Source organism: Pelodiscus sinensis, chromosome 2 (genome assembly GCF_049634645.1).
Source record: "Pelodiscus sinensis isolate JC-2024 chromosome 2, ASM4963464v1, whole genome shotgun sequence".
Lineage (NCBI taxonomy): Eukaryota > Metazoa > Chordata > Testudines > Trionychidae > Pelodiscus > Pelodiscus sinensis.
In genome coordinates this window covers 71,193,047-71,218,041 of record NC_134712.1, presented here as the reverse complement: position 1 = coordinate 71,218,041, position 24,995 = coordinate 71,193,047, and the positions used below count along the sequence as shown (strand labels likewise).

Below are 24,995 nucleotides of genomic sequence, written 5' to 3'. Positions count from 1 at the left end.
CTTGGCTCTGCTTTGCCCCCCCCTCCCCCGGTCTGCAGACCAGGGGGACGGGGAGCAAAGCAGAGCAAAGCCACGGAGCCCGCGGGAAGCAGGACAGCCACGGCGCGTCTGGGCTGTCCCGCTGCCCCCGTGCTCCGTGGCTTTGCTCCGGACACCTGTGGTACAGCAGCTGGGGCGCTGCCAGTTGGTCCCGTAGCACCGCTCTGGGCGCTACTGGACCAACCGGGCAGCACCCCAGCTGTTCTGCCCCAGGCGTCCTGATTCAGCCACTGCTGGTCAGATTCAGCAGCGGCTGAATCAGGACGCCTGGGGCAGAGCAGCTTGGGTGCTGCTGGGTTGGTCCAGTAGCGCCGAGGAGCGGCGGCGCTACTGGACCAACCCAGCAGCACCCCAGCTGCTCTGCCCCAGGCGTCCCCAAGTCAGCCGCTGCTGAAACTGACCAGTGGCTGACTACAGGAAGCCCTTCCCCGGGCTTCCTGGAATCAGCCGCTGATCAGTTTCAGCAGCAGCTGACTTGGGGATGCCTGGGGTTCTTAAGTTGAATCTGTATGTAAGTCAGAACTGGCGTCCAGATTCAGCCGCTGTTGAAACTGATCAGTTTCAGCAGCGGCTGAATCTGGATGCCAGTTCCGACTTACATACAGATTCAACTTAAGAACAAACCTACAGTCCCTATCTTGTACGTAACCCGGGGACTGCCTGTACTATATTCTCAGTAACCCTTGCATATTAGAAATAACATTTCAATAGTTCAATGATTTTTTAAAATCTAAAAACTCAGATTCATACACCAAGAATAACTCTGCACCATATTTGGCCTCATGTCATTTAAGGTTCTGAGCACTCCCCTTAAGTCCAGTGAATCTGAGAGCCCAAAGCAACACTAGGAACAGACAAAGCGAGCCCAGCTGTTTGGCTGGATCTCTGCCTGCAGGTAAATGATAAATAGGGTCTCTCACAAGAAATCATCTTTAGACATAGGGATAGGAAGCTTGAAAGAGGACAGAGAGACCTCGACTCACAGATGGAGCAGTTAAATAGCTTGCAATCCTGTTATCCAGCTGACTACTGTGACCACCTTATATACTCTCCAGTCCACTGGGAGACCAGCCTGACACGGCTGCCCCAGAAGGGGATATGGCCAGGACAGCTGGGGAATCTATTGTTTGTAAACTAGAGCTGGGGCAGCTCTTTCACATCTCCTCCCCCAGGTGCTAGTTTCATCCTTTTCAGTTCTGCAGGTATGAATGAAGTCCCTATTGTTCAAAACAGAATGAAGTCTATTTTGTAGTGAGAACTGCCCTTGATATTGTAGAGCAGGTGCTATAGGTGAAATTCCCCTCTCCTACTTTCCACAAAGCCTGAGTAATAAGGCTTGTGTAGAGAACAGCATGCAGGTTAGGGAATGGAATTTACCCTCAGTCCCTAGGCATGGCACAGGGCTGGAAGGCAATCATGTGGTGCCTGTTGGTGAAATAATTGCTGTTGACTTTATGGGAGGATTTGCATGTATGAACTGAGACCCTTTGTACAATCCTCCCTCAGCTCCAGGAACTAGCACAGACTCCTCTGTGCTTTTCAGGAGCCACAGCATGTAGCTGATCTGCCTATGCCCTTCTTTGCTCTGTGCATAGCTACTAGAAAGCTTCCAAACATGTACAGGGCTTTGCTTGGGCCCAGCAAAACAGCATAATTTGTACCCTGTATATACATATTGTATCCATCCCTGGAGTGTTTAAGTTCAAAGAGCTTGATCAAGGAAGGTGAAGCAAAAGCACGAGAGGACAATGAGCATCCTTAAGAAGAAGTCTTTAAGGTGCCACAGGACTTCTCATTGTTTTTGCAGATGCAGACTAACACGGTTGCCCCTCAGAGAGTATGTCTAGACTGCATCCCTCCGTTGGCAGAGGGATGAAGATTAGGCAGGTTGACATTGCAAATGAGGCAGGGATTTAAATATCCCGTGCTTAATTTGCATAAAAATGGCTGCTACATTTTGCCGACTCAGCACTCTCGGCAAAAAGCGGCAGTCTAGAGGGGGATCTATCGAGAAGAAAGCCTTTTTCAACAGATCCCTTATGCCTCCTGCAAAGAGGTTTACAGGATCTGTCGAAAAAGGCTTTCTTTCTCAATAGATCCCCCTCTAGACTGCCGCGTTTTGCTGACAAAATGCTGAGTCGGCAAAACGTGGTGGCCATTTTTATGCAAATTAGGCACGGGATATTTAAATCCCTGCCTCATTTGCAATGTCGACCTGCCTAATCTGCATCCCTCTAACGACAGAGGGATGCAGTCTAGACATACCCTGAGACTCATCCATAAGCCGCAATTCTTCCAGCATGCTTTCTGCAGCTCACAACATAGGGCCCCTAATTGAATATTTTGAAAATGAATAGGTGGAACTATATTTACAATCCTGGAATCATAGTCTAGTACAGTGGTGTTCTGGCCTCAGTGGTTCAGCGCCTTAATAAGCAATCAACATCATTCAAAAGAGCTACAGTAGTATGAATTCATTGTTTCATTTACTATTTTTAAAAATCTACCTATGTACATAATCCTCTTCATTATGCTCACCAAATACTATTATATTACCATCTAGAATTAGTTAATAGCACAGTAAAAGCATCCTGATTGGTTAATAATTAAATCACACTGGTTTAATATCATGCTCTGCAAAGAGTCACAGGAAACACAATGTAGAACCAATTGGAACTCCTGAGCCTCAGTATGACTAAACTAGTAAGACTTAGGGTGTGTCTAGACTACATCCCTTTTTCAGTGAAGGCATGTAAATTAGTCACATCAATATTACAAATGAAGCCGGGATTTAAATAGCTTCATTTGCATAATGGCAGCTGCCGCTTTTTTCAAAATGGGGCTTTTTGGAAAAAAAAAAAACCAGCAGTTTAGTCAGGAATCTTTTGAAAATAAAACCCTTTTTCGAAAGATCCGGTAAACCTCATTTTTTGAGGAGTACAGGATCTTTCGAAAAAGGGTTTTATTTTTGAAAGATTCCAATGTAAACTGCAGGGGGGTTTCGAAAAAGCCCCATTTCGAAAAAAAGAGGTAGCCGCCATTATGCAAATGAAGCACAGGGTATTTAAATCCCAGCTTCATTTGCAATATCGACATGCCTAATTTATATCCCTTTACCAGAAAAGGGATGTAGTCTAGACGTACCGTTACAGAGCAATTGTCTTTCACCCTGTGCTCACTTCTAGCGCTAGGCCCTGCTTCACTGCTGCATCACTTCAATGTATACTGATGTAACTTCATGATTTAAACTGAATTACACCAATGTATAACTGGAGTATACAATGTATAACTGGAGACACCAAAGTAGTGAATCTGGACTTGTATCTCCCAGGATACTCAGGTTCCACGACGATGTGTATGTGTATGAATATCAATAGAACAGATTAAACACATGTATACACACACTATACCCAGAGTATAAATTTAGGAGCCATTGCCCCCTGTCCCCCATTCCAAAGTAGCACTTCCATGGAAGCCAATTCCAGGTTTGAGCAGAGATCCAGGGTAGAATTATGGCTTTATGTAGTAATTGCATTTTAATGACTAACAATTCATCTTCATACCACCATTAATTCTACACTTTGTTTCTTTTTCTTCACCATCTTCCTTTCTTTGTTACTCTCTTCCCCATCTTTGTGTGTGTCCTCCACTCTTCTTTCTGCATTTTCTTTCCTGCAGCAACTGCCAGTTCTCAACCCATTGTGTTTCATTCCCATCCCTACTTCTGTTCCATACACTAAAATGATCAGTGATTAAATCACTAATATAACACTCATGTCTTCACTGGTTTTGGAAGCAACACTGCTGTAAGATAAATAAGGGGCGTGATGAAGTTCAAACTCTGAGCCATTGTCTAAAGCTGATTGCAGGCCCAGAAAGAAGTCATAGTATTGATTTATACTTCCTTCTCATGTGGAATATTTTCTTCACAGTCACAACAGCTAGAAACTTGCTTTTTATTTTTAACAAAAGCTAGTTTCTGGATCATGTGACTACTTCTCCTTGGCCAAAGGAATGCACCAAGTGGGCGAGATCCAGCTCACCGGCCATATCTGACAACATTGCTTTAAGTAACAGCCCTGAAATCTGAACTCTTTCTTCAGTTAAATCTCATATATCAATATCATAAGAACATAAGAACATAAGAATGGCCGTACTGGGTCAGACCAAAGGTCCATCTAGCCCAGTATCCTGTCTACCAACAGTGGCCAGCACTAGCTGCCCCAGAGAGGGTGGACCGAAGACAATGATCAAGCGATTTGTCTCCTGCAATCCCTCTCCAGCCTCTGACAAACAGAGGCCAAGGACACCATTTTATCCCCTGGCTAATAGCCTTTTATGGACCTAACCTCCATGAAATTATCTAGCTTCTCTTTAAACTCTATTATAGTCCTAGCCTTCATAGCCTCCTCTGGCAAGGAGTTCCACAGGTTGACTACACGCTGTGTGAAGAAGAACTTTCTTTTATTAGTTTTAAACCTGCTACCCATTAATTTCATTTGGTGTCCTCTAGTTCTTCTATTATGGGAACTAATAAATAACTTTTCTTTATCGGCCCTCTCCATACCACTCATGATTTTATAGACCTCTATCATATCCCCCCTCAGTCTCCTCTTTTCTAAACTGAAAAGTCCCAGTCGCTTTAACCTCTCCTCATATGGGACCCGTTCCAAACCCCTAATCATTTTAGTTGCCCTTTTCTGAACCCTTTCCAAGGCCAAAATATCTTTTTTGAGGTGAGGAGACCACATCTGTACACAGTATTCGAGATGTGGGCGTACCATAGTTTTATACAGGGGCAGTAAGATATTCTGGGTCTTATTTTCTATCCCTTTCTTAATAATTCCTAGCATCCTATTTGCCTTTTTGACTGCCGCTGCACACTGCATGGAAGTTTTCAGAGAACTGTCCACGATAACTCCAAGATCTCTTTCCTGATTTGTCGTAGCCAAATTAGCCCCCATCATACTGTACGTATAGTTGGGGTTATTTTTCCCGATGTGCATTACTTTACACTTATCCACATTAAATTTTATTTGCCATCTTGTTGCCCAATCACTCAGTTTGGTGAGATCTTCTTGGAGTCCCTCACAGTCTGCTTCTGTCTTGACTATCCTAAACAGTTTTGTATCATCTGCAAACTTTCTCCAGATCATTTATGAATAAGTTGAAAAGGATTGGTCCCAGGACTGACCCTTGTGATACACCACTAGTTACCCCTCTCCAATCTGAAAATTTACCATTTATTCCTACCCTTTGTTTCCTGTCTTTTAACCAGTTCTCAATCCAAGAAAGGACCTTCCCTCTTATCCCATGGCCATGTAATTTACACAAGAGCCTTTGGTGAGGGACCTTGTCAAAGGCTTTCTGAAAATCCAAGTATACTATATCTATTGGATCCCCCTTGTCCGCATGTTTGTTAACCCCTTCAAAGAACTCTAACAGATTAGTAAGACAGGATTTCCCTTTACAGAAACCATGTTGACTTTTGTCCAATAAATTATGTTCTTCTACATGCTTCACAATTTTATTCTTTACTATTGTTTCAACTAATTTGCCCGGTACTGAAGTTAGACTTACCGGTCTGTAATTGCCAGGATCGCCTCTAGAGCCCTTTTTAAATATTGGTGTCACGTTGGCTACCTTCTAGTCATTAGGTACAGAAGCTGATTTAAAGGATAGGTTACAAACCACAAATAATAGCTCAGCAATTTCCCATTTGAGTTCTTTTAGAACCCTTGGATGAATGCCACCCGGTCCCAGAGATTTGTTAACATTAATTTTTTCTATTTGTTCCAAAACCTCCTCTAATGACACTTCAATCCGGGACAGTTCCTCAGATTCATCACCCACAAAGGACGGTGCAGATTCAGGAGTCTCCCCAACGTCCTCAGCCGTGAAGACTGAAGCAAAGCTAAAGACATATAATGTTGCAGTTATTCTCTTTATTTGGCTTCAATGAATTCTTCAGTTCTCCTGTTTGTTTAGATTTACTATATAATAAAGAATGTATTGTGTTTTCATATGCGGATATGTTATGGTCTTTGGATTTTGTTGTGATGCTGGGAAAAAAGCACAATAGCAGGGTGGGCAGAAATAAAGTGTAACCTGTGATTGGCTATAAAGAGAGTATCTGCCCTAATTATGGTCTAGATCGTGCTCCCAGAACACACACATTGCTGCATCAACCCAGGATCAGTCCAAGGAAGGATCTCTAGTGCAGGCAGCCACAATTCCTTCTGTTTCCCCTTACTTCTGGTGGTAAATTGGCCCTGAGAACCAAAATTCCAGGTGAGTAGCGGAAGAGGCAGCCATGCAGCACCCTTTGGCCCTCCATTCCTGGATCCATTGTCTACATAGTCATGCGGGGTAAAAGGTTGCAATGATTTTACCTTCCTTATGCCATATGTGGCAGCACCATATATTTAATCATATTAAAAAATCCAGGATGTGGTGTAAATGGTGTAAGTGACTACCTGTAAGCAACAATAAGCCTGCAAAAAAAAAAACCCCAACCCTGTAATCCATGTTCTTGAGACATAATGAAGCTGTGTCTCAAGCTGCCTATTAAAAGAGATTCTCAGGGAAAGGACATGGCAGGTGCTGCACAAAAGAATGACAACAAAGCTATTTTTGTTAATAGTAGTAGTAGTAGTAGTATCAGTACTAGAAGTATTATATGACTTACCATCTTGCTGGCTCTGAAGATTCTGGGGGCTTTGCATTCTTTCTTCAAGGTTAGAACTGAGGTCAGAGTTCACAGCCGACATCCTGGTGGAGTCGCTCATATCAAACTCATCGCTTTCTATGGAGCTTTCATCCTGCAAATGTAAAATGTTGTGTTTCAGTTGTATTAGGAAATGTCAAGATAACTTTCAAATATGATGTTCACGCTACACCTATCTTGCTAATTCATACTAATGACTGGGGCATCTTGGTAAATTAGTGAGTAAGGAAATAAACATAAGATGATGATCAAGGATAATGCATCAGAAAACGCACTATGATCATTTATTTGACAAGCGCAGTTCAGGTTCACTAAATAATTACAATACCCGTATAAAATACTAGTAAGTGTTCTCTCAAATATTTCATATAGACAAAGTGTTAGTAGTCTGAGAATTTAAGGCAGTTTTCAGATATTAAGTATTGGTGGAACAGGAGAGTTCTCCGTTTTTTTGTGCTTGAATTGCTCACCTCACCAGAATGGGCAGTGCCACTGACAATATGAAACTTTAAGATGAAATTCTGGCCCCAGTGAAATTAATAGAAAAATGATCTTTTACTTCAAAGGAGCAAGATACCAAGCTCAATCTGTAGTCTCAGTAAGAAAAGTGAGTGCAAAAGTGGAATCTTCTCAATCTCCCCAGGTCCCATCTTGCTCACATTGAAATCAAAGGCAAAACCAGCTAATTCAATCCTGGTGAGTGAGCAGGATTTTATTCAGGCTCACACATCTTCAATATAGTTCTTAATGACTAACTCTGATTACAGATCTTTATTCATGATGATGATGCAGGAGCCAGAAGAGATCCAGCTTGAATGTTAGTTCCCTGGTGGATCGTTGTAGAGAAAACAGTCTAACTAATGTCATCCCTCCTGCTTAACTCTACTCAGGTTAGCAGTCCCACTGAAGCCAATGACTCTGCACATGTGCGTGAAGTTAAGTTAAGTGTTTGCGGGGCTTGGAACTTGAGGTGGAAGTCAATGAAGTCTGGTTTACACTAGGACATTAGTCCAAAATCAGTTCCCCAAGGTCAATTTTCTAAGTGATGCATCCACCGTACCAAGCCCGTTATTCTGGAATGAGGGGCCGTGGCATTCAAACTCTGTAGTCCAGCTTTTCACAAGGAGTAATGCTATTCCCATACTTGTACGTCCAAAATAATGTTAGTGTAGATGCTCCTGTGTCACTAATTTGAACTAATTGGCCAGTGCTTCCTGGGACTCTGAGTCCCATTAATAAGGATGTGCTACCTCAGACTACATTTGATTCTTCCTCAAAGTGAGGACAAGGAACTTCGATTTTGTAAAATTGGGTGCCCAGAAGTCAAACTTAGTAAATTGATATGGCCTGAGACAAACATGGAAAGTCTCCATGACATTTTTGTAATCACTATTAAGAGTATAACATTTTCTAGACTGAAGGGAAAAACAACTGAGGAGAGTTGGAAGTATTTCAAAGGGACGTTGTTAAGGGCCCAAAAGCAAACAATTCCGCTGTGTAGGAAAGATAGAAAATATGGCAAAAGACCAGCTTGGCTTAACAAGGAGATCTTGCACAATCTCAAAATAAAAAAGGAGTCTCATAAAAAATGGAAACTACGACAAATAACAAAGGATGAATATAGACAAGCAACACGGGAATGCAGGGGCAAGATTAGAAAGGCAAAGGCACAAAATGAGATCAAACTAGCTACAGGCATAAAGGGAAACAAGAAGACCTTTTATAAATACATTAAAAGCAAGAGGAAGACCAAGGACAGGGTAGGCCCACTGCTTAGTGAGGAGGGAGAAGCAGTAACAGGAAACTTGGAAATGGCGGAGATGCTCAATGACTTCTTTGTTTCGGTCTTCACCGAGAAGTCTGGAGGTGTGCCTAACGTAGTGAATACAAGCAGAGAGAGGGTAAGTTTAGAAGATAGGATACACAAAGAACAAGTTAAAAATCACTTAGGAAAGTTAGATGTCAGCAAGTCACCAGGTCCTGATGAAATGCATCCCAGGATACTCAAGGAGCTGATAGAGGAGGTATCTGAGCCTTTAGCTATGATCTTTGAAAAATCATGGCAGACAGGGGAGATTCCAGAAGACTGGAAAAGGGCAAATATTGTGCCCATCTATAAAAAGGGGAATAAGAACAACCCAGGAAACTATAGACCGGTCAGTTTAACGTCTGTCCCAGGGAAGATAATGGAGCAGGTAATTAAGGAAATCATATGCAAACACTTGGAAGGTAATAAAGTGATAGGGAATAGCCAGCATGGGTTTGTGAAGAACAAGTCATGCCAAACTAATCTGATAGCTTTCTTTGATAGGATAACGAGCCTTGTGGATAAGGGAGAAGCGGTGGATGTCATATACCTAGACTTTAGTAAGGCATTTGATACGGTCTCGCATGATATTCTTATTGATAAACTAGGCAAATATAACTTAGATAGGGCCACGATAAGGTGGGTGCATAATTGGCTGGATAACCGTAGTCAGAGAGTGGTTGTTAACGGTTCTAAATCCTGCTGGAAAGGGATAACAAGTGGAGTTCCTCAAGGGTCTGTTTTGGGACCCATACTGTTCAATATCTTCATCAATGATGTAGATATTGGGATAGAGAGTACGCTTATTAAGTTTGCAGATGATACCAAACTGGGTGGGGTTGCGACTTCTTTGGAGGATAGGGACATAATTCAGAATGACCTTAGCAAGTTAGAGAAATGGTCGGAGGTAAACAGGATGAGGTTTAATAAAGAGAAATGCAAAGTGCTCCACTTAGGAAGGAACAATCAGTTCCATACATACAAGATGGGAAGCGACTGTCTAGGAAGGAGCATGGCGGAAAGGGATCTAGGGGTCATAGTGGACCACAAGTTGAATATGAGTCAACAGTGTGATGCTGTTGCAAAAAAAGCAAATATGATTCTAGGTTGTATCAACAGGTGTGTTGTAAGCAAAACTCGTGAAGTCATTCTGCCGCTCTACTCTGCACTAGTTAGGCCTCAGCTGGAGTACTGTGTCCAGTTCTGGGCGCCACATTTCAAGAAAGATGTGGAGAAATTGGAAAGGGTACAGAGAAGAGCGACAAGAATGATTAAAGGTTTAGAGAACATGACCTATGAAGCCAGGCTTCATGAACTGGGCTTGTTTAGTTTGGAAAAAAGAAGATTAAGGGGGGACATGATAGCGGCTTTCAAATATCTAAAAGGGTGTCACAAGGAGGAAGGAGAAAATTTGTTCCTCTTGGTTTCTGAGGACAGGACAAGGAGTAATGGGCTTAAAGTGCAGCAGGGGAGGTTTAGATTGGACATTAGGAAAAAATTCCTAACTGTCAGGGTGGTCAAATATTGGAATAAATTGCCAAGGGAGGTGGTGGAATCTCCCTCTCTGGAGATATTTAAGAACAGGTTAGATAGACATCTGTCAGGGATGGTGTAGACGGAGCTTGATCCTGCCTTGAGGGCGGGGGGCTGGACTCGATGACCTCTCGAGGTCCCTTCCAGTCCTATGATTCTATGATTCTATGATTCTAAAGGCTTGTCTGTTTATAACAAGAAAGTTTAGAAAAAATGCAAAAAACAAATAAAAAACCCCATAAGACTGATAAAGCAGTATCCACTGAAGAAGAGTTTTAAGTGCTTGATGAAGAACATGAGGCATATTTATTTGTTCTTTTATAAAGATTGAACTTCAAGTAGACTGAACTTCAACCAGTAGGCAATGGATTATCTTTTGATTTTGTTTGTTTGTTAGTAACTATGAGTGATCTAGAAAAGTTCAGCTAATGCTACAATTAATTGTAAATATGCTAATGAAATAGTCTGGATGGAGATTAATATTATTAAGGGCTAGACTTTTCCTAGCCTCAGGAAGGCATTGGAGTGGGGAGAGGATGCTGGAAGACTCCCCCTTGTGCCTCAACACAGGAGATACTGATGAATCCAGTCCTTGCATTTAAATAAGCCAAACACCCTACCCCAATCAAAACTTTTTAAAACCTGAACAGAGGGAAGAGCCAGAACATCCACAAAGGGCACCATGGTAATGCAATCTCATTAATGTGGGAGTTGCTCAGATACTATGTTGGTGAATACCACAATAAAGCCATCAGACAGACTAGCTAGAATGTACGAGCTGCTAGACACTAGCACCCACAGCAGCACTAGCCTCCCAATAGGAAGGGGAGATGTAATGGAAAGACCTTGTCTCCTTCTGCACCTATAAGGATGAGGCCTTTTCCCGTAGTTATAGTATAAGGCATTTTTCTGCAGAGATATTAGAAGAGCAACGTCCAGGATCCAGGAAACAGAAAGTGATATCCTTACAGGGGAACTGACAGAATTGTTTGGCCCTTAGGCAATGAGGTGAGAGGGGTGGCTCTACGCTCTCTGAAATGGGCAGGGCCTCAGGCTGAAGGGATGGGGGTATGGCAACCAACCCCCGGCACTGCCAGGATGGCATGGCACCCTTCCACTCCCACCGGCCCTCAAAGTCGGCTGGAACATGTCAGGCCCTTTAGAATTGCTGGGCCAAAAGGCAATTGCCTCCTTTGCCCCCTTCTCCTGCTGTTGTCAGGCCTGCATCTTCACATTCCATCTAAATTACATTAAAACAACATACTATTGGGTTGTTAAGAAGGAGCTTCTGCTCTGATAGTACCCACCATTATCAGATAAAGAAACAGCTCTTAAGATGGTTAAAGAAAACTATGTTTGATAGCATTCTGTCTGGCAAGAAACCTCTTATCAACAGTTGTGATTACGAAATCTATACTTCTAGGCCAGTGGTCCCCAACCTTTCGAGGTTGTCGGGCGCCAGGGGGCGTGGCCGTTCGCCCGCCGGATGCCAGGGGGCGGGGACACTTGCGCCCCGGGGGCGGTCCCCCCATAGCCGCATGCCCGGGGGCGGCCCCCCCCATAGCCGCATGCCCGGGGGCGGCCCCCCCCCATAGCCGCATGCCCAGGGGCAGCGCTCCCCCCGCCAGCGCCGCGCGCCCGGGGCCGGCGCTCCCCCCGCCAGCGCCGCGCGCCCGGGGCCGGCGCTCCCCCCGCCAGCGCCGCGCGCCCGGGGCCGGCGCTCCCCCCGCCATGCGCCCGGTGCCAGGCCAGCCCCGAGCACCTGGCGGGCGCATGGACCACGTGTTGGGGACCACGGTTCTAGGCTGTGTCTAGACTACATCCCTTTTCCGTAAAAGGGATGCAAATTAGACACATCGCAATTGCTAATGAAGAGGGGATTTAAATCCCCCCCACTTCATTAGCATAAACATGGCTGCCGCTTTTTTCTGGCTCGGAGCTTTGCCGGAAAAAAGCGCCAGTCTAGACGGGGATCTTTCGGAAAATAAAGCCTTTTCCGAAAGATGCCTTATTCCTTTTTTAAAGAGGAATAAGGGATCTTTTGGAAAAGGCTTTATTTTCCAAAAGATCCCCATGTAGACTGGCGCTTTTTTCCAGCAAAGCTCCGAGCCAGAAAAAGCGACAGCCATTTTTATGCTAATGAAGCGGGGGGGATTTAAATCCCTGCTTCATTAGCAATTGCGATACATCTAATTTGCATCCCTTTTACGAAAAAGGGATGTAGTCTAGACGTAGCCCTATTGTTTTGCTTTTATGGTCTCTACTTTTCTATTGTTTCTCTGTATGGTCTCTACCTAGCTCTGTGATTATTTCTGTCTGTTACAAAACTAATTTTGCTAAGTGTAAATCAATTATGGTGGTTGGGCATGATTGATTAAAGAATTGTTTTACAATATGTTAGGATTGATTAGAAAATTGTTTAGTAATATTTTAGTAAAATGATTGGTTAAGGTACAGCTAAGCAAGACTCAAGTAACACCATATAAACTGGGGTCCAAAAAAATTTCTTTGGAACCAACAGCCTGCCAGTTGCAGCATGTAGAAGCTGGCGTCCCCATATTACCTGTTCCTAACTGGCCATGCTTGCCTGACTGGGAGAGGTGAATGTTCTATGCTTAGTGTATTCTGGTTTGGTGTTTGTTAATAAATAGAGGGTAAGGATATTACGGTGTAAGATTCTTTCACTGATAAAAGATCCGTAAACCCACAAAAGATTATTCCCTGAGCCCTGGGAATCAGGTAGGGGGTAGCCTTGAGCCCTAGGAACTGGGCAAGGGTGGGTATTTAAATTAACCAGTTTATGCCCTGAACTCTAGGAACTAGATGAGAGGGCCCCGAGCCCTGGGAATTGGGTAAAAGTATGTTCCTTTCACCAAGAGCCTAAGGAACAGGGAAAAGATGAGGGTGCCTAAATCAAATGGGTAATGCATTGAGTCCTAGCAACTGAGTAAAAGCAAGTGCCCTGTGTGTAGCACAGAATTTGGGGTGGATACACACCATCTTCTACAGGGAAAATGCATATTGCACTCTTTCAAAGGTTGTATTATCATCCACACACCTCCAGCCCTCAAGCACAATGGGGTAGATTCTAGGGTCAGCACAGGGACCAAGGGCAGGTAGCTCAGACCTTGCTAATTCTGGGGCTGCTGAGGGCTGATTTGGCTCCCAGAGCAGAGTAGGGCAATCCTGGCTGTTCATGACCCCCTATCAGTCTATACAGCTGGGGAATAACAAAGCTTAGGGGAATGCTAGGCAGGGGCTGACAGAATTACCAGGCCTCTGGGCAAGAGCGAGGGCAGCTCCGTTCTCCAGGAAGGGAGAGGGCTTCGGGCAGAAGGGACAGGGCGGGGGCAGCCAGCTCTCAGCACCATACTGTCCCCAGCAGCCAGCCTTCAGAACCACCCGGAATGTGAGTGCAGTGCTCCTGCAGCGATTTAAAGAGTCTGAGGTTCCAGCCACCGCTGTCATAGTAGTGGCAGTGGTGACCAGGAGCCCTGGGAACTTTTGAATCATCAGGCCCTGGGGCAGCTCCCCCTTTTAGCCCTCTTGCCCCATCAGCAGGCCTGATAAAGGACACACATCCTGTCCACTTCCTGGCCTGCTCCAGAATAACCTAGAGCTTCAGTAGCTGTGTAAATTAGCAGTCCTGCTGTACCCTATTCTCTAGGGGAACGGGGGGAGGAGGGGATGCATGGCAAGGGATGGACAGCTGTTGCCAGCTGTAGCACAGAGGTAAATTCCCCAGTGATGCTGGGAGCTCCTGTTGGGCTAGGGTGGTTCTGCACCGCCCTTATCAAGGGCTGCATCTAAAAACTACAATTTAGCTTAGTCCAATGTGGTAGAGGTGACATTCCTATTTATGAGGGACTGGATTACTATGCTGGCTCGCTGTGGTATATATACACGTTAATTCTGACCTTAGATCCTCCCCACCCACAATGATACAAAGATGATAAGTGAAACCTTGGAAACAGAATTTTAGTATAAATCAAAGGATGGATTTTTAAACTGCACTATATTGCATGCTATAGTTTGAAGATGTGCATCAGAAATGCTTCCTACTTTGAACTGTTACATTTTCACCGCCATTTTGTTCTTGTATCTAGGTATGCATCGGTTGTGAGCAAGTTTAAAAATCACCATGAGAACTTCACTTGTGATGCTGTTGCTCATTAGTGAATGCTCATTGTGCAAAATGAAATACATTACAAATGGCAACACCATTCCTCACTACATGGTGGCAAAGATTTCATCTATAGCAAAACGGGGTTTGCATGATCAAAGAGACCATGCTATCAAGTACAGTGGGAGTGAGGGAAGAAGTGAATTCTTCCTACTACCATTATATTGCTCCTGCTGGCTGACCTGGGTGGAAAACTGGTACACTGAAGGGGTCTTGAATATTGTCATTAGCTCAAGTACTGAAAGGCTCTGTCTGTAACAGAGGAGGAATATGCTGTCGTAGATGGCCCTGATCCAGCATTAGTGTTGTGATCTGTATGTCAACAGGCATTTTCAGTGAGAACAAAGGGAAAAATTAAAGAAGAAGAATGTAGCTTTAAGCAACATTACAAGGATAAAGCCTCCAATCTGCTACTATTGGTGGTCCTGGAACAAGTTCCCCAACTAGAGGAAGCCAACCCAGGTGACCTGGCTGTAGGGAAGAGGAAATCAGGCAGCGGTTATGCAAAGTTCTCATAGGGAACTGCAGAAAACCCCCAATAAAGAAAAGAGATCTCTGATATCTTTAGAGAAGTATTGATAGTCCAGTTTTTGTAGGGATTTGAGTAGTTTATAAATCTCCATCAATAGTCCGTATCTACTTATGATGAAGGAGAATTTGGCTGACTACAGAATATCAAGAGTCAGTCAGGGTCTTTACCATGATCCAGCTGTTGGGGTCATTTTTTTAAAAAAATTCCTTTAAAAAAAAATCAAATTCAGATAATTTCTTGCAGGCAGGCAGGCAGAACACAGCATGCAAAACTGTTTTCTGGCTGGCACAGAGCTCGGCTCCTAACTATTTGGCATCTCACATAAATGAACACATTTCTATCAAAGTGAGTTTATTACAAATAATTTGCCAGCTCTTATCCAAATCATAAAGCACTTTCCAAAATATGAAAAAGCCCTACATGAACCAAGGAAAAGACAATTAATCATCAAAAAAGAAGTTTGGTTCCAATTCTCTTTGACGAAGCCCAGTTCTTACACGTATTCCCTTTTTATTCATTCTGATAGAAATGCCAATTCAACAAAGCAAAGGCATTTAACTCTAAGCACAAACTTAAGTGTCTGCTGAATCAGGGAAGGGCATTCTAGGAAGGATGGATTAAATCCCTATATGCTTCCCAGTGAGATCCTTCATCCTAATGATCCAATCAATTTTATTATTGCTGCCATTTGCACTCCCCGACTGGGTTGCATCTTGGCTACTGTCCTTCAGAACTGGATGGCATTTTCAGGGCCTGATAATAATGTCCCTTCTGAAAGTGGAGGTAGAGGTCACTGATGAGCACAGGACTAATCCCAGACTGGACTTACTGTCTCCATACTCTTTGCAGACCCCTCTGGCACAGTCACATGAAAGACAATGTCTAACACTTGACCTAATATCTCTAGTACAGCAGCAGAGTGCTTCACCAAAGCCACTGGGTCTAAGGAGAACTGCCAGTATTGGGCCTATATCAGCAACTGTGAACAAACTTTGAATCTTTGAATTTTTACCTCATCTTGTTGTGAATTTAGTAGCTGCAGTTTCATGTGCTTCATGTAGGCCATAGTAATTGGCATATTGTAATCAATCATACTGGTCACCAAAGTTGGAGGTTTTCCATTATCTGTAACACAAATATATTTATTATGCATGATATATTGGAGGCCACTTCTGTCTAATCCGCAGTCAAATGTCAGAACATTTCTGAAATTTGGCTCTAAATCTGGTATTTTCAATTGCTTTTTGGCTGTACAGACAGATGTTTCCATGAAAAAAATATGTGAATCAAGAACAAGCAACTAAAAAAATTACCTCATTTATCCAAAACCACTACAGGGCACGTACCCCATCTATTCCCTACTTTTAAAGGGACGTACAAATAGTTTCATAGAAAAACAAATGATTTCTTCCAGGTAGTATCATCTTTCTATTGAAGATGAGCATGTCATTTCACTTCATCCCTTACGTGAATGCAGAAGAGTCACTACTTTCTAACTTAACTAATTGAGATGATCTGACTTGTTGAACTGTTCTAGTCTACCAAATTTTTTATGAGCTTTCACTTAATCTAGGAAAATATAAATGGGTATTAGGAATAAAATTACTTTACATCCCACCATTTGACACTAAAATTACCTTTGTGATCCACTCCATCTGGGTTTAAATGCATTCTTTTCTGGCACTCTGAGCAGCTCATTAGAAATCGTGTCACCGCTTCTCTCGGCAGGAAGGCATAGGTCTCTGAAATCTGAAATGAATAACGAAGTATAGGTGTTATTATATAAGCTTACTGAACTTGATTTAACAGAACTGATCATTATATTTCCATATAAGGCATATTATTCCATAATGCCAGGAAGCACAATGAAAGCATGTACTACATCCTATGCAGCATTTCCAGAAACATCTACCTAATCTGGCTATTTATCATTTAACGGTTAATAATAGTCAATTCTTTAAAAATACACCATTTGAAAAGGCACTTTGTTTCCTTATTTATATTTTTGGCAATATGTGTTCAGCAAAAAATATTCACATATCGCCAGGCACCCAAGTGAGGGGGGTTATTTTAAACACACTGAAAAGCTCCCAGATATTTTTGTTACAGCTTGTACTGCAAAAACTTCCTTACTTTACAAGTTTTATTTATTTTCATTTTAACAATATATCAACAAATAGCCAACAGATTGGGAATATTGACAATTTTCTTCCTCACTGTTCTGTTCCTGTCTTTGTTATACCTTTTGCTGATAATCATCAGAATCTGAAGATAAATGCTCAGATTTAAATGAATCCTTTCTACTAATCACTCTAGAATTTAACAGTCGATCAATCTCAGTAGTTCCTTTGGTGTACTTTGAAGTCATATGTTTTGGCCATCCAGTCTAGACTCCAGAATGATCAGATTTTCATATTTTATGTTCACAAACACAACCATAAAGTCTGACATTGGAGAGTATGTGCATCTGGTCTCCTGCAGATCAGCCTCAATGAATTTCTAGGCCTCACTTTGCCAATTGAGAGGACTTTGCAAAGCAATAGCCCCTAAGCAGAGAGTCAGATACAGTAGCAGAAATTAAAAAAGGAATAGATTGACACCCACTTGTGCTCTGTTGCTGAGAAGCTTGTAGCTAGATCCCACTTAGCTACTGAAGGGTGGCAATATTGATGCAAGTTGACCTAGGGGACCAAGGCGAAAAGATGGAGGGCTAAATTCTGAGGAGGTATACATAGAATGGGATATGTTACATTTCATTGCATGGGTGTAAATGCAATTACTATGTGCTAGTGGGACTAATTAAGCATAAGAAAGCTGGCAGAAGGTGATTTGGCATATTTTAACCATCTTATCTCCTTCTTCTGGCAATCTGCCTCCTGGCTACTCACTGTTATAAGTTATGCTCCCTTAAACACTTCAGTATAGCAAATTCAGAAGTGAAAATGTTACTAAGTTGGTGTGAGTTTACACAGGTGTAATTGATATATTGATGGGCCCTGACCCATAGATTTGGTTTGAAGGTTGAAATAAGTAGCAAACTATGAATTAAAAATCATTAAGAATGTGAATTATACATTATGTGTATGCTACTAATGTTAAAGCTGTTGGATTTTTTCCATTTTAAACCTCTTTTTCAGTAGTATTATAACAGGAGTAAATTTCTTTCTGAGCTGAAATTTGGCACATATTATCTTAGCCTCAAAAAGAGCTTGTCTGTAAACATTAAACTAAATCACTAATTGAATTAGAAATTCTGCAAATTGAAAAAAAATCAGATCAATTTTGCCCACTTTTACACCCAACAAAAACAGCTGATTTTTTTAAAGCATGAAAACATGAGTTGGACTTAGTTTTCACAGCCTCTAAAAAAAATTTAAAATCAACTCAAAATTAACATTTAGAAATTAGTAAGTACACATATGCAACCAACTCTCTTTCATAACATTTTAACACATTTTGGAGTTTGGCTGTATTGAAATTAATGGGCCTTACCCATGGATTCATTAGTAGCCTAGATTTGATAGGAATGCTCCATTTATTCTAATCAAACATTTCTGTTGAATTCTGGTTCCACTCAAATAGGATTGAAATTCTGTGGGTTAGAACTGTGAACAACTGAGTTAAGCCTCCGCTTTGTGGGTGTACTCCTCTGACAACAAGGGAACATCAACTCCCACAACTAAATTTGTTCACATGGTAGCTCCTTCTGTCTCTCAACTCCCACTAGAATATTTTTTCAGGGATGCCATCCCTATATAATGTTAACATTGACCAACTTCTCCCTTCTTTTCCCTAGTGAGTTGGCTCAGATTATTTAAATTATATGGACCAAATATTCACTTGATGCAATATGGCTTTGCTCAGCATGTGTAAGGGGACTGTTAACCCTTACTAAAACTCTGTGGGAGTTTTTTGGTTAGCCAGCTTCCAGTTTCAGAAGGGGAAGGTTTCATACAGATTATTAGAAAATGCCATAAGTACAAGCAAGACTGTGGCAGGTAGGGCTGACCCACAGCAGGGCCAAGCTTAGTGTTGCTAGTGTCCATTGTCCCAGTCCACCAGTTGTGGCCATGCACTTGGTATCAAACTTGGTATCAGGTAAATATAACAAACGCAGACTTGGCAATCCGCACCTTTAACCTACCAAACAAAACAAAACTTCAAGGCAAATGCATGTCTGCAGTGCTTGAGGTCAAGACCCTGGTCTGGCTCTGGGATTTTTGGGTATTACAGGGGAACTCCTGCATCCCAATCTCACTTTACACTGCCCTGATAAGAAGCGGGAAAGCCATCTTAATAGGCATGCTGGTTCTTGACTGGTCATCATTTCCTCTGGCACGTAATAAGGCCTTGAAGCTTCCTCTGTTCCATTGTAATTATAATATGGGGAAACAATTCCATGTGTTTTCTGCCTTCAATGTTTATCTTAGCGCATTCTGTGTTGTTTATGATGTCTCCTTTTTTAGCTACATTATTTTTGCAAAACTAACAAGCACTAAAGTAAAAGAGAGGTTTTAGGGCACATGTGACAATATGAGGAGCAGCAATAAGAATATGCAAGTGAACTTACTAACCTTTAAGGCATTAACAACTGAGAGTACACAAGTGTACAGTATGGAAGAGATGATGTGTCAGAAAAGCATATAGTTTCATTTCTTTTCTTTTAAAAGAAATTCCGAAAGAAACCAGAGGGATAAAATAAAAAGTGGAATAGAGCCCCCACCAGCAAATCAGGTAGTTGAATCAGATTCTTTGATTAAGGGAATCAGTGGTGGAAGTCCAGGGATGCCTGCTTCCTCCCCGACATCAGGCTAAGAAATGAAGACAAACTTATTCCATTATTACTATTATTGTACGGTTTTATAGGGAATGGGGGTGCACTGTATACAACAGGGCTGTAGAACCTAAGGCCCCAGGGCTGGATGCAGCCCTCTGACTTGCTTGGATATGGCCTCCGGGGCTTGGGGCTCCACCCCAACACTGGGGAGCCCATGCTGGCACTCCAGCCCTCATTCCACCCCCCTGTGGGGCTGGAGCACACAAAATCTACTAACCTGGGCTCCCTAGGTTCTGGTGTGCCTGGGGGACGTGGGAAGTGTCTTTCTCCTACTCAGTCGGAGGCCACATCAGTGAGGGGTTCTTCTTGTTTTGTTTTTGTTTGTTTTTCTTTTTATTTCATTTTTGTTTTTTGTTTTGGTTTTTTTTCCTCACTTGTGTGAGTCAGTAGCCCCCAACCCTAACAAGGTTCCTCATGCCTGGTTTACAGTTTAGATCAAGACCAAACAGCACTGCAGGGAGCTTATGCTGTGCAACCCCAGCTTTCAGTAGTGGAACCGACTTCCTGAATGGACTAGAGAAGGGGAATAGCAATCAGTTGACGAAATGGTAGGTGATTCCAAAACTGCAATACATAGAAAGCCAGAACAAATATGCCAATTTAAAAATGCACAGAACTGGATTGTGCCCAGTATGTGTGTGGTTATGTGAAGAGATGCAGAGAACACAAGGAACCTGTCTCATGGTTTGAGGCCTGTGCTCAGTCTGGGCATAACTGCAGTCTTATGCTTCCCTGAGAACAAGGTCCACTCCAGGTAAGTGATGCTGGTGGAGGTAAAGTGCTGGCCTGTGACCCGCTCTGCCTCAGTGCTGACTTGTGAAGCTGGCCTGGTAGGCGGGAATATGGGAGCACACAGAATCATAGAATCCCAGGTCTGGAAGAGACCTCATGACCTCATGCTGCACCCTGTCAAAGAGTGGAACTTCCCCTGGAAGCAAGGTTTGTAATGTTTAGGGGGCAATGGACAAAGCATTTGCGTGATCTGATTTTTCAAACTACCACATGCCTGGCACTGTTCAAACCTGTTTTAGAAGGTGGAAGAGGAGAGAGTTACATAAAGTTTGGACACTCAAACTGGAAAGTCCTGTTGTTGAGCCACCTGGGCAAACTGTTAAACCCATACTCAACCCTGGCTTATCTGACCACTCACACTGAACAACCTCTATGTATGTATGTGCCACCCACAGGATCAGAGACTTTCCACCAAATTGCTTTTCCTTGAGTGGGCAGCAACATTAGCATCTTACACTTTATATACATACCACAGACCCACCCTTCCCATCTCATCTTCCTGTTATACTTTCCTTACTCCAAGTGCTGCACAATTATTAAATATTTTCTATTCACATTGGTTTTGCTGCTAACACATTGTAAGCCTCATTTCACATGTGCGGTTTAGGCATCTAGGAACATGTTAAGCCCTTTTAACGTGTCAGATAGCTGTGATAGTTGTCATAGGCCCCCTGCCTTCCTTATATGGTGGGAGTAAGAGGTTGGAAGGGATATGATGTTTTAAGTATAACTTTAATAATTCATTTCTTGACCCTTTGATTTTTTTTAAAAATTAACTATAACTTTTTCCTTAAGTGAGCAAAGGCAGTATGGGGAAGAGGCATTCATGGGGAATGCTGCTGTAGTCATCAACGTTTGGGTACATCTACACAGCAGCATTAATTCGGAATAACTGATGTTATTTCGAAATAACATAGTGTGTGTCTACACTACAAGCCATTATTTCGAAATAATGTCGAGCTGGAGGACTTCTTACTCCGACTCCTCTAACCCTCATTTCATGAGCTGCAACGGAAGTCAAAGGAGGAGTGTTCTTCCTTCGACTTCCTGCTATGTAGACAGCGCCAAAAGCTAAGCTATTTCAACTTAAGCTACACAACTGATGTTGCTGAAGTTGTGTACCTTAATTCAACTTTAGCCAGGCTGTGTAGATGTACCATTAGTGAAGAGAAAAAATTGAAATTAGAAATAATTATTTATTCTAAAAGGGAATTCACTTGTACAGGTAGTCCCCGGGTTACATGGATCCGACTTACATCGGATCCCTACTTACAAACGGGGTGAGGCAACCCTGCAGTAGCTACTTCCCCCCAGCAGACCAGGGAGACGCAAAGCTAGCACCCCCCCTTCCCCCAGCAGACCAGGGAGATGCGGAGCGGCTTTTCTCAGCAGACACCTCAGCTTGAGAATAAAGGACTGAGGGAAGTGAGGTGTGGGAGAATAAACCTGAGCTATGGAGAAATGTTTGGCTAGAGTTTCCCCTACAATATGTACCAGTTCCGACTTACATACAAATTCAACTTAAGAACAAACCTACAGTCCTTATCTTGTACGTAACCCGGGGACTGCCTGTATACTGTTACATCCACATTTCTTCTAAGAATTTTTTTAAAGGTCTATAGAATTCTTTGCTCACAAGGTTAGAATATTTGTGTGAACACAGAATAATTCTATGTTAATAAATACTTAAAATGAATAATTGTGTACTCAGGACCTGCTTCAAGAAGACTAGTCTAATTTAAACACCAAATTCTGCTCTCACATTGATATAAATCCAGGGTAAGTCCAATGACTGCAATATGCAGATATTTTGAATTTACACTGGTGTGAAAGCAGAATTTAAACCACAGAATGACAGAAAATGGTCCATTGTTTTGTTTCATGGATCAGCACTGTTTCAATTATGCCAGTGCAAAACTACTTCAGATTTTTTTTTCTTTTTCCTCTTTTAGCTTTTGCACTGCTAATCATATACCAGGAAGGACCCCATTTCATGCTCAGTAACACATTCTGACAAATAATTTAGTTAGGAACCTACTCACTTTCCTATGGATGAAGTAAGGATTTATACTAACAATTGGGAGATATATGAATCACAGAGGTAGGGGAACATACAATTTACAAAGCAGAACACTTGTATGTAATTATCTGCATAAACTGTATAAAAATAAATAATAAAGAAAGTTTTAGGGTTAAGTTAACATTTTATGTGGGAAAGAAGATACAGTGCTCTAAAATTTAAGACTTGTTCCTTGATCCTGGCCCTGCTGTGCTCAGAACTGGACCCAAAAGGAGCCAAAGGTGACTGATCTTGGGGCTTATCAAAGGCCATTTTGGTACAAATTGGATCAGACTGAAGGCAAGGCAGGGAGATATTAGTGACTATTAGTGCTTTGGAGGAACTGTGTCAGAATACAGGAGAAAACAAACCTTAAAACCAATTCTCATCACCACTATCACTACCACACAAAAAAAAGTTTAATTCTTAAAAGCATTTCCCTTCCATCTCACCCACCTTGCCACAGCAATATTCCTTCCACGGTTTGAGGTCTACACTCACTGTAGGCTCATTTGTACCTTTAAGCCATAATAGTATAGGCGGGACTTTAGGAAGAATTCTGTCTTAAGGAAAAAGAATTCTTCCTGGACTCCCAACTGCAAAGGAGGATTGTGCTGGCTGATACACCCATTTGTAGAGCTCAGGTACATTCCCCATCTACTCAACTAGCTATGTGTGGAGTATTGCACCTGATAGGATGCAGATCCTGTACTGCACAGAATAGGTTCCTTTCACTCTCCTCCCTTCCCTTAATCTGTATGCCTGCAGAACAGCCAGGCATAACCTGGCTTTGTGTTAACTACACCATCTATATGTTAATGCAATCTCCTCAGGACAAAGACCTTGTTTTTTAATGTCTGTAAACATCACAAACAGTTCTGAAACTAATTAAATAAAAACACAGTATACATTGTTTCTCTAGTCAATACTTGCAAAAATCTGTTTTAAAATGTTAATAGCTATGATTTAAAATCCCAAAAGCAAGAAAATTCTTATTTCACTGCAATACAAGTAGGGCCAAATTTTCTGTTCACACAACTCTGCTAACATCAATAGAGTTACATCACCGGAGAATTTGGCTCATAGATATGTAACAGTGTAATCTAATAGTGTCAGTCTCTAGGTGGTCTTACATGCCATATGAACTAGGACACCTATATGTAGCAGAGTGAGTCAGTAAGAAGAATAAAAAATGTACCTGCTTTTGTTATCTAAATTACCAACTTACTCTCATTTTTTTCCAGTGTTAAGGTTAATATACTGAGCCATGAGGGAAAAAGTCTTAGCTCTGCATGATACAGTTTGTGTGATCCCTGCAGGGTACTTGGAGTGAAGGTAGAAGGAGAGAATACGAGCTTATGCTATAACTATATACTGTAATACAGGTAGTTTCCTAAGCAATTAATGGACTCTGTATTGAGGAATCCTGCAGTTTGAGTTTGACATACTTTTTAGGTGATGAAAATGTACAGCAGCTTCCTCCAAAATACTATTATCACAGAACCACCATACAGAATAGTTATCTTCCTGAGCAGCATCATTATGTAAAGTCCCACTGAAATGGTACAAGTGCCATTCATTTCCACAAAGTCTTGCAATTTAAAATTAATACCTGTGGTGAAGACTAAGGATGGTCAGTTCATAAATTGAGCCTAGATATGCCAGGATGATATGCTGGGCAAGTTTGCAGAATGACACGCTGGTGTATTCCAGCACTTCAGAATTGGAAACGGGCTGAGAAGGGAGTCCTCGTTCAAAACTGAAAGAAGTCTTAAACTATGTTCCAAACAGGGACAAGGTGAAGATTCAGGTCTTTTCTTACATTTTCCAAACTTGTTTACCCAGATAAATACAAGCTATTGTTAATTTAAGTTACAATACCCTTTGCCAGTTTCTTTGGCCTTACTAATCATGCCTGGGCAATATTCAAAGTTTTAACTAATGCTGTTATAATTATGAAAAAGTAGGTAGGTTCACTACTAATCTATTCAAATTTAATTTGCTGCCGTTCATAGGGCCATAATATTTATTATTCGTGAGTATTCTGGAAACTGCTGATACTTGTGAAGATGTGTGAATTCCCAAAGTTCCATGAATTTGCAGCAGAAAACAGATGACATTAAGAAATTTCTCTTTCATCATTCCTTTGTTAAAAAGCTTCAGTCATCCCATCAGGGAGCAGAAGCGATTGGGGTGATTCCTGGGGGATGCTTACCAGTAACAGTTAACCAGTGGGCTGGAGCAGCCCTCCGCCTGCCATGGGAAGGGGACTGCTCCAGCCCTGTGGGGTCCATCGTGAACAGAGGGTCTTCCACCCTGGCCGGAGCACCCCTGTCTGCAGTGGGCTCAGCCTGGTTGGAGCATAAAATTTACCCAGTTAACTGATTAACTGGGATTTAACATCCCCAGAGGCAATACCGTTTGACCAGCCACATACCATGAATTGTGAACATCAAATGCCATATAAATGTAGCAAACAATTCATG

At 42.2% G+C, this 24,995-nt stretch overlaps 1 protein-coding gene across 5 annotated transcripts in view; it reads right to left on the bottom strand.

Annotated features, from left to right (window-relative positions):
• NOL4 (nucleolar protein 4) overlaps positions 1–24,995 on the bottom strand; it is a 265,203-nt gene that overhangs the window by 158,022 nt on the left and 82,186 nt on the right. For 4 of the 5 annotated variants that reach the window (XM_006115357.4, XM_006115358.4, XM_025180839.2 and 1 more), the window contains 3 exons: positions 16,459–16,570; positions 15,834–15,946; positions 6,728–6,860 (listed from right to left, as the gene is read on the bottom strand). In XM_006115357.4, the coding sequence (XP_006115419.1) occupies positions 6,728–6,860; positions 15,834–15,946; positions 16,459–16,570 (358 nt within the window). Of the gene's footprint in view, positions 1–6,727; positions 6,861–15,833; positions 15,947–16,458; positions 16,571–17,425; positions 17,542–24,995 lie in introns of those variants that run through there. The other variant, XM_075920749.1, reaches the window with a different exon arrangement.